Below are 13,567 nucleotides of genomic sequence, written 5' to 3' on the forward strand. Positions count from 1 at the left end.
TACTATGTGTTTTACGGGAGCCGAGACCCAACCTTTCGCAAAATTGCGTACTGCTGCTCTGGAATCGCTAATAATGTAAGGACAATTTGTGGAGGCTATTGCCAGAGTGATAGCCGCCTCTTCCGCTGTTTCGGAGCATCTGGCGCGAATTGAAACACCAGCGCGTATTTGATCTGAGGAGTCCACCACTGCAAGGGACATACAGTTGCGCTCTATGTATTCTGCTGCGTCGACATAGACTAGGTCTTTGAAGGCGTGCAATTTCTGATGTAGGGCTTTGGACCGCTCGGCCCTCCTTTCCTTGTGGAATTGGGGGCGCATGTTTTTAGGGAGTGGATTAATTTTGGGATGGCGCCTCTGAACGTGAGGAATGTCTACTTTAATGCTTTGCATCGACTCGTAGTTGATGCCGAGATTCTGGAGGATGTTTCGCCCGGCGGCACTCTGAGCTAGCCTTTCGTATTGAGATATAAGGTGCGCTTCCACAAGGTCATCGATGGTGTTGCGCACACCTAGGGCTAGCAATTTAGCGTTGGCCGTTCTTATAGGTAGCCCAAGAGCCTGTTTATAGGCCCTCCGGATAAATTCCTCTATTTTCCCTCTCTGCCGCTTTGAAGCATAGGTACGGAGTGATGTAGGTGATGCGGCTGAGAACGAAAGCTTGTACCAACCTTATGAGGTTGCCTTATTTCATGCCAGAGTGTCGGTTGGAAATTCTTGAAATGAGTCGCATCGTCTGCTGAACGCATGCTTCCAGTTTATGAATTGTGTTGCCGCTGAGCCCGTGAGCTTGCATGAAGAGGCTTAGTACACGGATGGTGGTCACCACCGGCATCGCGCCTCCTCTGGCTCGCACAGTGATTTCTGGGGGTGGTGCAGTGTCGGATTTGCGGTTTGTAGGGGCTCTGAGTAGGAAGAGTTCTGATTTTTGCGGGGAGCAGGCGAGGCCTTTGTCGGTCACGTACTTTTCAACCGTATCTACAGCTTGTTGTAGCGTCGTTTCTATATCTCCATCGCTACCTTTAACCACCCACAGGGTGATGTCGTCGGCATACAGACTGTGGTGTAGATCTGGAATCTGATTAAGTTGTTCCTGTAATCAGATCATTGCTATATTAAAGAGGAAGGGGGATAAGACTGATCCCTGCGGTGTGCCACGACTTCCAAGAGAGATCTTGTCCGATTGTAGTTCTCCTATTCTTAGTTCCGCCATGCGGTGGTTCAGGAAATCTTTGATGTAGTTGTAGGTCCTCTGGCCCACACCTAGGTACTGCAGATTGTCTAGTATAGCATGATGCGCTACGTTGTCAAGGGCCTTTGTAAGATCAAGGCCCAGGACAGCCCGGGTACCATTCTTGGATATGTGGTCGAGAACTTGATGTTTAAGCTGAAGCATGATGTCTTGCGTGGAAAGTTTTGGACGAAAGCCAATTATGGATTTCGGGAATAAGTTATTGTCCTCCGTAAAATTGTGGAGGCGGTTAAGTATAACGTGCTCCATGAGTTTTCCTACGCATGAGGTCAGAGAGATCGGGCGTAAGTTCTCGAGCTGTAGTCGCTTACCATGTTTAGGTATGAATATTATTTGTACATGCTTCCATTGCGAGGGGATATAACCTGTTCCCCAACAGCGGTTGAAGCACTCTGTTAAAGCAGTGATAAATACGTCGTCTAGACTTCGGAGGGTCTTATTTGGTATGCCATAGGGGCCTGGTGCAGATTTAGTTCGGAGTTTCAGCAAGACGGCTCGTACTTCAGCATCTACGATGGGTGCGCCTAGGTTAAGATTCTCCGCACCAGTGCATGGCTTCTGGGGAATTTGTGCATTTGTGCCTATGTACCGGGTTCTGAGCTATGTTAGGAGCTCGTCGTTCGTGCCCTGGTATATCCGCTCGACTCCATTCTCCTCAGGCCAACTTCAATGTGTTTCGCTCCAAAACGCCAGTCCGTTATCGAATGCTCCGGTATTTGTGTGCTTAAAGATATCCCTTTGTATTAGGGAAGAATTCAGCATTGAAGTTCTCTTTCCCTGGCTTATTCGGCTGCCGTTCTGTGCACTCAACTGGAACTGGAAAAGTTTTGGTTCTTCGCACTACTACTACATTCCCGTTGTCCACGCATTCTCGGCGTGCGCTATTGCAAACGCTCTTTCGCTTTTTCGAGTACACATAAATAGAAATCTCTTATTTCTCATGATCGATATTTAGCGTCTGTAAGACGACACCGATGGCGTGGTGCTACGTCTAAGCATATTTGTGCACACCTGGTTTCATTTTCCTTTGGGTGCCTTGGTTGAGCTTCACGTACCTTTTGTTTGAAATAATAATTTAAAAATAGGTTTTGGAGTTTTACGCGCCCAAACCTGGCTCTGACTATGAGTCAAGTCGTAGTGGTTAATTCTGAAAGAATTTTGAGCGCCGGGCCGGCTTTCGCTACAGTGCACCAAATGCACAGTACACGAGTGTTATTGTGTTCCGCCTCCCCTCGCAATGCACCCACCGTAGCCAGGATCGAACATGCGACCTTATGCTCAGCAGCTCAACGCCCTAGCCACGCAGCTACCGCAGCGGTGGTTCAAAGATCCACCTTGTTCTCCAGATGGAATACTTTCCTCGAAGATAAAGAAATTGAGACAATACTTCAATGTCATTTCATTGGTACACGTCCTATGAACTCAATATGCATCCTCTAATTTTCGCTGGTGTTTCAGATGCATAACTTATGTAAGTTGTCAGCGTCAAGTATCTCATCTCCTCACGGGCGTATACCATATCAAAAATGCACCACTCTATTTCGCTGACACATTTTGCAATACTTTCTCAATAATGGTCTGATTGTTAGTGATTGTGGTTACATATTTCGACCTTCAAAGTAGCTGCGAAGGTCTCGCAACGTGAGTATGACTTCAAGGGATGAAGATATCGAAGACAAAGTGAATGGGGAGCTCATGTTGTGAACGCTGCTCAAGAAACGGGCCGTTCGCTCGATAGCGAACGTGCCCAAGCTCGCATATTACAGTTCGAGAGGTTGAAGGCGAGACAAAAGGAGTCGAGACGATAGCGCTTCCACTTGATAGCCGGGCAGACCCGGGAAGCGGGATACGGGGCTCGTTGCACGCCACGCGAACCGCAAACAGAGCGACTTTCACATCTTTCAAAGTGAGTTCGCCCGCGGGTCTCGCCCATCGCAATCGCGACTCTGTGCTGGGCCCTGCCGCCTCCGTGAGCCAGCCGCAGCCACCGGACCAGACGTCGGCAGACCGGTGACGCACGTGCCGAAAAACAAGATTATCCTTATCGATCGAAAACAAGAAAGCAAAGCGACCTCCTCGCCCTCCGCCCGATTGTCTCAATGGGCGCAACTCTGGCGACTGACGAGCGCAGCGCCGATGTCTGATATATCGTAGCGTGCGCCGACGGGCTGCCAGAACCACCCGAGGGAGTCGTCGAGCGCGTTGCCTTCTGCGTGCGGTTGCAGTGCTGTTCGATGTGACTGAATTCCAAGTTCCTGCTGTTACTCTGCTGCGCCCGCTGTGCTCCGTAAGGCGTTGTCGTATTCGTCTCTACGTTTAGGTGAATCCCTCGACGTGAATTCAAGGATCCTAGTCCATCCAGGCCTTTAGACATCTCAGTCAGCGCTTGCAACGATACTGCGCCGTCAGACTTCCTCAGATCCCCAGAGTATTTTGCATAGCGAAACGGACACGTTCCTAGACAGCGGATGTATCCCTTTGGCCGTGTGATCAAGTTCTCCCAGAGAGATTCGATATCGAAGAGGTTTGAGTCAACTGTAGCACAGTGAAGCAAAAGTAACCAAACTGCGGCCTTTCGTTAAGTTTGTCGGACGGTGAAATCTCATGCCGATTCATTTCTCAACAGTCACCTCGATCCCTTGAATAGTTATCGTTTCTTTATCGAACCCGTCGGTGCTTCTTCAGGCAGGAGCGAACCACAGTGGGGACATCCATACTACCCGGACGAAATAGCATGCGAACATAGTTAAAGTGAGTTTTTCTTATTGTATCCATAGGCGCCGATAGCAGCGCTTTCGGCGAGCAAGCGAGACTCGTAGCAGCGGAAGTGCAAGGCATAAAGGCAGTTGCTTCGCACGAAGCGAAGCACCTCGGTTCAAGACGGTTCGTTCGCTCTCGAAACCGACGTCATTAGGAACCGCCATTACGGGGGACCAGAGTGAAGACGATTACAACAACGCCGACACAGGACAAGAGCCGCAGAGGGCCCCTCGCGACACTGGCGAGAACAGGGAGAGAAGTCGCAAGCGAGAAACTGGGGGGTAATCGCGAATAGAAGGACTCGACATTTGAGTCTCACTGAATCTCACAACTACTGACGGCTTGCGAATCAGGCCTTGTCGAGAGTTGACTCGCCTAGAAGCTCTGGACCTCCGGAAGGAACACTCCAGGGACGAGGATTCTGACGTGCATTTGGTGCTTAGCGTTGCCCAGCGAAGGCCCGCGACTGTACGCAGCTGCTGAAGGCGCTACTAGCTGGGTCACCCTCAGGCCCCATCTTCAAGGAACTCCGAGTAACAGCACAGGCATATCTAGCTCGCATCCATAGTTTTCACTTGACGTTATCTTCTTTCAAGTAATTTCGTGCATCGTCTCCGTCACAGCTGACATTGTTATCGCATATCTTTGTCCAATTTGGTAAGAAATATTCTACATTCAATCGTCATCTTGGCCGCGGAGAATCATCCTCGTTGTATCGTTTGAGGCTATAACCACTAAGTTCACCTATAGGACTGGACACTGATCGAGCTTTCTAAGGGCGGTCAGTTGCAAAGTGCGAGCCCTGCTTCTGTTAGAACTAACCAGAAAGGTAGGGGCCAAGGCTATTTTTAAGTTTGTGGGCCCATTCAATACCAGACCTTGAAAGCGAGCGTTAAGAAAGGACGTCAAGTGTGTGCGGAATAGTGTGCAAAGAAAGGCCACTGACTGCCGTCGAACATGGAGAAAAGGCCCATCCTCCCTCGAAGCGGCAACTCAATTCGTAAGTGTTGCATGACATTATCTTGGTATAGAAAACTGTACGTATGCGTGACTATAAAAATCAAAAGAAATTCCTGTAGTGAAAATTAAAAAAAAAAGACGTTTTTAAGTCAATTAGAATTTATTTGCTCAACTATGCGAAAAGGTGTCCATTCTTTTAAGTCATATTTAAAACGAGCTCGCTATTTTTTCCCTTTATATACCATCTTTTCTTTTTCTTCGTTTTTCTTTTATATTAAAAAGCTAATTCTTTATGTAATTGAATTTAGCAAAAAAACATGATGAGACCACGGCCAGATAAGTCATCTGAGGGCTGACTATACCATTATAGAAAAGCCAACTCCAGCGATTAATAAATGCAGCAGGGAGTTGAGCTGAAAACATTTCGGATTCAGTTCGAGTTCAGGTTCAGATTCGAATAATGACTCGAACGAATAATGACTCGAACCAGTTCAAACTGGTTCATACGCATTCGTAGCGGTTTAGAATTAAGTCTAATGAAAAATATACAAAAGAACGTCTTTCAGCCTCACCTGTTTTTCAGCCTCCCTTGGTCCGCATATTGGAGCGAAAGACAGCTTATTTTTACTCTCCCGTGACGTGGGCCGATTTATCTCTAGTGCCTTTAATATTACGCAAGAAATTGGATACACTGTGAACGAACGTGCCAGGCGTAATGTGACTTGTTTTCGAAGGCCACAGTGTCCAACGCCGTGGACACAAATTTAATTTCGCTTAGTTGCACATTTCCCCTGCCTTACACCTGCGTACACTTGACCCGGCCGGTAAGGTTGAGGAACCGTTCAGGGACTAGTAGATTAAGTTTCGGCAACGACACAGGCCCGTGTGACAGGTGTTGCCCTTACAAAGGATGCTTTGTTCTGTACACTCGCCTGCAACCGAGTTCTTACGGCGCACCCATGCAAGTTTCATTATTTCGTAGGTGTTTAGATACTGTCAGGCGTTTCTGGCACAAGGGTTTGAATTAACGCATGTGTCAAGTTACGGTCTCTTGTGTCATTTTGTAATTTGCTGCACAGTTCGTGGACATGAATTCATTTATAGCTACGCGGCACTGCGCTCAAGAAGCACCTTCCGAGCTGGTGTTTCTCCTAATTGTCTCGTTTCGCATAGTTACGACAACCGACGCCGATGACCCGGGGAGGTATTCTGTAGGAGTCTACCTAGTGGACTGTCAATTTCGGCCGCTGCTGATTGGCTGGGGCTGCTCGTCTCCTCCTTGCTCGCGCAGCTGCATCCAATCAGCAGCGGCCGAAACGGACAGTCCACTAGGTGGACTCCTACAGCATATCCCCCCAGATCTAGCTCGGATTGCATGTGCCTAGCAGAGCCAACTTACATCGCCCTGAAAATTCCTTGGATTGCTAAATAAAAATATTTTGTGTTTATTTAAGGTGTCCCAACTATAATGCAGGAAGGCTTAGAAATATGCAAATGCTACGTAGCTGAACAGAACCAAGGTAATCTTGTTTGCCGTCGCTCGGGGATACTCAAGTTATTTTTCGCATTCCGCCTAACTACATAATTAGCTCTGAACTAAATAAGCCACTCCTGAAATATTATAATTGGACGAAAAGTGTCAATGAGAAAAATATAGTTGAACATGAAATACTGCAGTTACAGCTTTCTATTGCTCGATACGTGCTGTATGAATGTGTTTTTCTGAGCGTGAAAGAAGCCCGCGAATGCACTGGAAGTGCCTAGAGCATCCAGTCGCGCGGCAACCTTCTGTGTATTCGCGGGCTTCTTTTACGCTCGGAAGAACACTCATAGATAGCACGTTCTGAGCAATAGAAAGCTGCATCGCCAGTTTTTCATGTTGCCCTACAATTTCTTCATTGACACTTTCAATCTAATTATACAATTTGTGAAGTTGCTTACTTATGAAATCTAATTATGCAATTAGCCAGAGTGCAAGAAAGCGGTGTGAGTATTGATATGATCTCGACCGGGTGATGTGGGTCTTCACCGCAGGAATGAGGAAACGACAACTAAGCCGGGCATCGTGATAATGAAAAAAAGTAGAAAAGATTGTATTCACATAATTGGTACATGGTTGTGACTCTCATCCGAGTCTCGAGCGGCTCCGCTTAACACAGGGGCCATGACAGCCTTAAATAACCCCTTGTGGTCGGTGGTCGTCGCTGTCTTCTTCGGGAGCACGTGGAAGTATTAGTGCATTCGTCAGGCTCTGTCGTCCACGGCCACCTGCCCTTCCGTTTGCCTTCTCTTCGTCCATCCCTTTGTGTCAGCTCGGGGAATAAAAAGGGTGACGCTGTTTCGTAGAAGAGGACAATTATGTTGACATGAGGACGCCCGCTTGAACGCTTCTCATACTTGACAGGTTGATGTCCAGGCTTGCCGAGCAGCCTTTTCTGGGACGAGGCCAATCACCTTGTCATGGGAACGTACGCCTCAGTCTCTCACATCCAACAGGTCAATCATAACATTATCTCCAAGCGACGGCAAACAGCATTACCTTAGTTCTGTCCAGCTACGTGGCATTTGCATAATTTTAGATCTTGGTGCATGGTAGTTGGGACACCCTGTATGTGGTCTGTACACTCAACGAGGGGACTTCCTTCCCTTGTTCTTTCACTGTCACTGTGACATTAAGCGTGTCGGGCGCCAAGCAGAACCGAAAAGGAAACGTCAGAAGTTTCAAGAGTATACGTTGCTCGTGAGTAGTTGGCCCACTATTGCAGTTCAGCCGATCGCGTTCCGCAGCAAAACAGAGCCGCAAGTTGAACAGAATTATCCCGTCCCCTTTCTTACAGGAATACGTGCGATAACTCGTAAAGCGGCCGCATTTTTAATCCCTTCAAGGGCAGCTTTGGTTACACAAGGATTAACGACATTTTGAAAACTGAGTGGAGGTTATATGAAATTATGTGACCCTTAATTGCCTGTAGCGTGGGACCATGTCCCATCAACGGGAGGCTTCGAGCCCTTGTCCAACGTTTCCCCCTTGACGTGCTCATGCAGAGGGTCGACCAGGCCATCTGAACAGTCTGTCGAACTGATTCGGAAGGGACCCTCCAATATGTTGCGGTTGAGGTTTGGTTCCAAGTTGTCGTAAAAATTAAGGCTTGGTTAAGTTCCGGTTCAGCGGAATATAGCAGTGTATCTGCGGTTCTCGGTTCAGTTCTGGTTCAGTTCGACAACCCGCAATGCAGGACGAACGAAAACGAAATCGCAAAGATAAAAAAAAAAAACACAGAACAAATAGCGGAAGAATAGAGCGTCACTTCACTCAATCATAGTGTGCTATCGAATATGCATAGTCAAAGCCCGCTGTGTCAGACGGATGCGGATGTCTAGTGAGAACATGCGATACCAGAACAGTCTCTGTCTCTACAGCGGCACGAAAAACAAAACGCTAAGGAGAATAACACCACATGAAATAAATTCATTGCAGGTGTGTGCCAATCTCACCAGCTGATGCACTAAAGACAGCGAAGCCATATAAGCGAGCTATAACACCATTTCTTCGGGAGTACTAGAGGGTCTGTTTGCTGGCTGCTCTTAGCGATCAGTAATCACGGACGCCTTGGTAATAGGCCGCTTTGGGGCTCTTAGGGAGAATGCGTCGCTAGAGGCTCTTTATTCCCGTAACCATACAAATTCTTAGCTCACCCCAAAAATGTAACTGGTAAATTACGACGCGAGAAAAAAAAATGATCATAAATTACTGGCTAGAAAAAAAAGTACCGCAAAGAAGGCATCCTCTATTTTAGATGAACGTAAAGCAACCTTTATTTGGCTGTCATTCGAAATTTCCTCTCAAAGTGAGATGTCCAGACTCCAACGCAGGTTGCGTTCTCGATTGATGTCGGCCTTCGCCGCACGAAAACGGCAGCTTCGTTGTAAATAAGTGCACACGGTGGGCATGTTCCCGCTCCCTGTGAATGCAGCCCATTATTAATGCGAAAAATTATGTCCCATAAGGCGGAAAATCTGGCGTGATCAAAGCGGTGGCACCAAAAATTATGAGCCATTCCACTTGTTAAGGTAGATGACCAGCGAAGCTGTTTAGCACACGACACAGGAGTGACATAGACTTTTTAACAAAGGTACGAGCATACTTGTTGTCCTGATCGGTGGTCATCGTGACGATAGGTATGCACGCACATTCTCGTATCACCTCTGTTATTGAATGGGCCCGCCATGTAAGACAATGAAGGGCTCACAGCCATCTTAAGCATTGGTTCATACCATCGTAACTAAGAGAGAGCCGCTGACTGCAAAAATGCCTGATACATGCTCTACTTGCAACAAACCCGTGGACGGGAAGTGTTTGAGTTGTTCTCGTTGCAAAAGATGTTACCACTTTAGAAAGAGCTGTTCTACTATCTCGAAAAATGCGTTTTCAAAAATGTCGACTGCTAAGCGTGAAACCTGGACATGTCCATCACGCGAATCCAGTACAAGCAATCACTCCGACTCGGATGATTGTGATGCTTCTTTCGGTCATGAATTCTCTGCTGTTAACAGCAAGCTTGACCAACTGAGAGTTACGGTTGAAGCACTCACAACTAAAGTGGCGGAACTACTTCAATTTAAGGACACAGTTGAAAAAGTGGCCGAAACTGTTACTGAAATCCAAAGTCAATTGAGTTCCTTTCTAATAAATATGAATCTGTAAAGTCTGGTCTGGAAGCTAACCAAACAGAGTTAACTCAGCTACATGCCCGAGTGGAATCATATTCTGAGACTGTCGACGCTCAAGCTGAGCTACTGGATAAATCAAGGTGCGCAGTTAATGATCTTGAACAGTACAGCAGGCGATGCAACTTTGAAATACATGGCCTTCGAACCAACCCTAACGAGAATTTGGTTTCTTTCATGGCTGATCTAGCTCAAAAACTTGATTTTTCGGAATTTGAAGCAAATACTATTGCTTCAATACATCGAATGCCGAACAGAGACAGTTCGACTCCCCCTATCCTTGTGCAGATGCGTGACGTGGCGTCTAAGGAAAAATGGCTTGCGCTACGGACAAAGCTTGGCAATTTGCCTACTGATGAGTCTCATCCTCGGTTGTATTTCAATGAAAATTTGACAAGGACAAACAAGGAGCTTTTCCGATTGGCCAGGTCCAAGGGAAAAGAAAACCAGTACAGATTTGTGTGGACACGTAACGGCAGAGTTCTGGCGAAGAAATCGGAAGAAGTGAAGTCTGTCATCCCCATTGAGAAGTTGTCTGACCTAGATAAAATCTGCTAAGCATGAGCAATCTCGAATTCCTTACGTGTGCAACTTTTTCTGAAGCAACAAAATATTTCACAAGTGACACGCAACTTGCATTTCACGCAACGCACGTTAATATCCGTAGTATCCGAAAGCACTGGGATGAATTCATGGCCGTAACTTCACCTTTTCGTTCTACATTTGACGTATTTGTGCTGACGGAAATTAACATTTCAGCTGCTATTTTTAACCAGTATGCAATACCGGGTTACCAAGCAATTTCATGCACACGACCTGCAAAAAAAGTGGCCGGCGTCGCAGTTTTTGTGAGAGACAGTTGGACTATTACAGAGCTAAATTTTGGCTTCCAGCAAGCAGAAGTTGTAGCTTTGCGTATAAGCACGCCAGCTCTCTCTTTGGTACTCTTTGCAGTGTACCGACCCCCCTGCTTTAATGGCAGGCTCTTTTTGGCCGAACTTGACACCGCCCTCTCACCTCACTCGCATGAAGACTATATCTGTGTAATAGGCGATATTAACATAGATACGTTTCGCCCTTCTATGGCTCTGGTCGCAGATTACCTTGATCTGTTATCAAGATGGGGACTGCAACCAACTATCCAGAAAGCAACGCGAGAAGAAATTCTGGCAGGGCAACTAGTCGTCTCTTGCATCGACCATATAAATATAAGAGCTCCGAATTTCGCCCTACAATCTGCTATCGTCGAAGCAAAACTGTCAGACCATTACTTTGTTTGTTGCTCTTTAGCCCGGAAATCGAACCCTCCAAAAGCGGGTCGCGGCAAAAAAAGAAATATCCATCTGTTATCCCAAAATCTTCTACAGACTGGCATCGGAATACGACTGGGAAGTGTTCTTGGAAAAAGTGTCCCCGATAGACATTTATGATAAACTTGTTGAACTAGTACAAGAGTTTAAGAAAGCGGCTACTCGCGCGGTTGAAATCAGGCAGCGCAATAAAGAAAACTCGTGGATGACCTCCAAAATACTATCAACTATAAAAGAAAAGGATTTGCTCTGTGTCTAGTCGAAAAGGGCACCTGCTTCTATCCTGCTACGGTCAAAATTTAAGGTTGCGAGAAATAAAGTGAATGCAATGATTCGTCAGGCTAAACGAGTACATTTCCGTAACAAGTTTAAGAAAGCAGGCTCAGATACTAGAAAAACGTGGTGTTTGATTAATAATCTAAGGGGTGTCAAAAGGCGTGGCAATGAAGGAAAAGATTTCGTGTCGTATTTTGGCACTGATGAAGAAAACATAGCTAATGAATTCAACAAGTTTTTCTCGCAAGTTTCGAGTAGTGCGCAACAGCATCCCTTATTTTGTACCCTTAAGAACAGCACAGTCGAATCGGCACACCTACCTTTGCTAAATGAGGATGATTTAAGTTCAATTATTTTTGGTCTTAAGCGAAATAGGTCTATGGGAATAGATGGAATTTCAGTAGATGATCTGAGAACCTTGTTCGACATACTTAAAAGCGTGTTGCTGTCGCTGTTCAACAGCATTACCTCAAGTGGCATGATCCCGCCGAACATGAAAGCGGCAATTATTACCCCAATTCACAAAGGTGGTGCACATAATAGATATGAAAATTGTCGCCCCATTTCAGTCTTTCCCTGTTTGACTCAAATATTAGAAAAACATCTGCGCTTTACAATGACAAGTTTCTTAGATAAGCACAAAACCCTGTCACCGCGTCAGTATGGCTTTGTACAAGGTAAGGGGAGGGAAATGCTTTTGGAGGACTTTTGTGACATGTTAAATCGTTCATTTGAATGTAACCAAGTGGTGTGTGCACTGTTTCTGGATGTCAGCAAGGCTTTTTACAGCGTTTGTCACACTCTGTTATTGTGTAAACTATCCAGGTTAGGCTTCCGTGGAGTGTTTCTTTCGCTTTTGAAAAATTTTTTGCAGCAGAGAACGCAGTACGTCTCGATTGGGCGGGCAAAGAGTGCTTCTTTGCTAATAAAAGCTGGCGTTCTTCAAGGTTCCAAAATTAGTCCCCTGTTATTTAGCGTTTACGTGAACAACCTTTCAAACGCCGTGCCTGTACACAGTAAAATAATTTACACCCTTGATGGTGAGAATTGCGAGTCATAACACCCTTGAAGGGTGTTTCCATTCTAGAAATATCCCATCATCATGACTTCTTGCGAAGCGTAGGGCAGTTTTAGATGTCATAACACCCTTTTACCCACCAAAAGGGTGCACTGACTAAGAATATTGGGGGTGGGTGCAAGGGTGTTTTTGTTTATTTTTATTACATTCACAAACATACAGTTGTACAAAGAGACAGCGTGTCCCACGGCACTACAAACCAGTGGCGGATCCAGAAGCGGGCCCTCCCCTACCCCAACCCCTTCCCCCCGAGACATGTCGGACTTTCAATGCCGACAAAACGCCTGAAGAGGATTCCCCACCGTTTCACTGTCTGTTTTGATGAGCCATTTTAAATATGTCCTGCGAAAAACCTGTTGCTGAAGCACTACTATTATGTCATAGTGGGCTAGGTGGCACACAGTTCTCAAATCTCGTCACGCACAAATTCCGCGGAATCCAAAAGCGCGCACATACTTTTTTTAGCATTGAATATTTAACCAAAAAGAAAAATGTTCAAAACGTTTTCAGCAAGGCAGAACAAGTGCAGTTCTTGCTTGTGGGACGCCAGCAATCCAGCAAAATGAATAGGCCACGTGACAGCATGTAGCTGGGCGCGCCACAATTGCTCCAAAGCAATGCGGTCGTCTAGGTTTCTTTCAAGCACAACGAAACAGGCAGAAAAGGGGGCGACGAACCATACTCGGACAAAAGATACGCCGATTCGGGAAGATTTGACCCCACCTGAGATTCTTTCGCGGAATCAATAACCCCAATTCGTTCTGCTTCTCTGACGTTTAAAAACAAGGTAGCTTCGTAGGCAAACTTGAGCCTTCTCACCCACCACAATGCTTTGATCAAGCAGCCTCTACAGAAAGAGCCGTGCAAAACGCTCATGGCTTCGCGTCTGCGTCAATTTACGAAGCTCGCTGTACAAAAAGAAACTATTAAGTTTGTAGTTGTATAGGAAAGGAAAGTTCTACTGGCTTACAAACAGCTGCCAGAACAGAGTGCTGAAAAAGAAAGGGAGGGAAATGTGAGAAAGTATAGAGAACCAACGTACAATTTGCGATGCATACAGTATTTGCCACACCGACTAACAGCGCTATTTACTCAAATATTTCCCCTCCCAAATTGGAGACAGTATTATTGCCTGCATGGATAGGACATTAAGCCAATCATTATACATAGAATGAGATTCCAGAAATTGGCGGGCCATTTGCA

The 13,567-nt window shown here is 46.2% G+C and overlaps 1 protein-coding gene across 1 annotated transcript in view; it reads left to right on the forward strand.

Annotated features, from left to right (window-relative positions):
- Nucleotides 1-3,189: 3,189 nt before the first annotated feature.
- LOC126530673 (sialin-like) overlaps nt 3,190-13,567 on the forward strand; it is an 80,825-nt gene continuing 70,447 nt past the window's right edge. The window contains exon 1 of the mRNA XM_050177936.3: nt 3,190-5,012. Within this exon, the coding sequence (XP_050033893.2) occupies nt 4,970-5,012 (43 nt within the window). The 5' untranslated portion in view covers nt 3,190-4,969. The remainder of the gene's footprint in view (nt 5,013-13,567) is intronic.

This window comes from Dermacentor andersoni, chromosome 4 (assembly GCF_023375885.2).
Source record: "Dermacentor andersoni chromosome 4, qqDerAnde1_hic_scaffold, whole genome shotgun sequence".
NCBI classification, from domain to species: Eukaryota; Metazoa; Arthropoda; class Arachnida; order Ixodida; family Ixodidae; genus Dermacentor; species Dermacentor andersoni.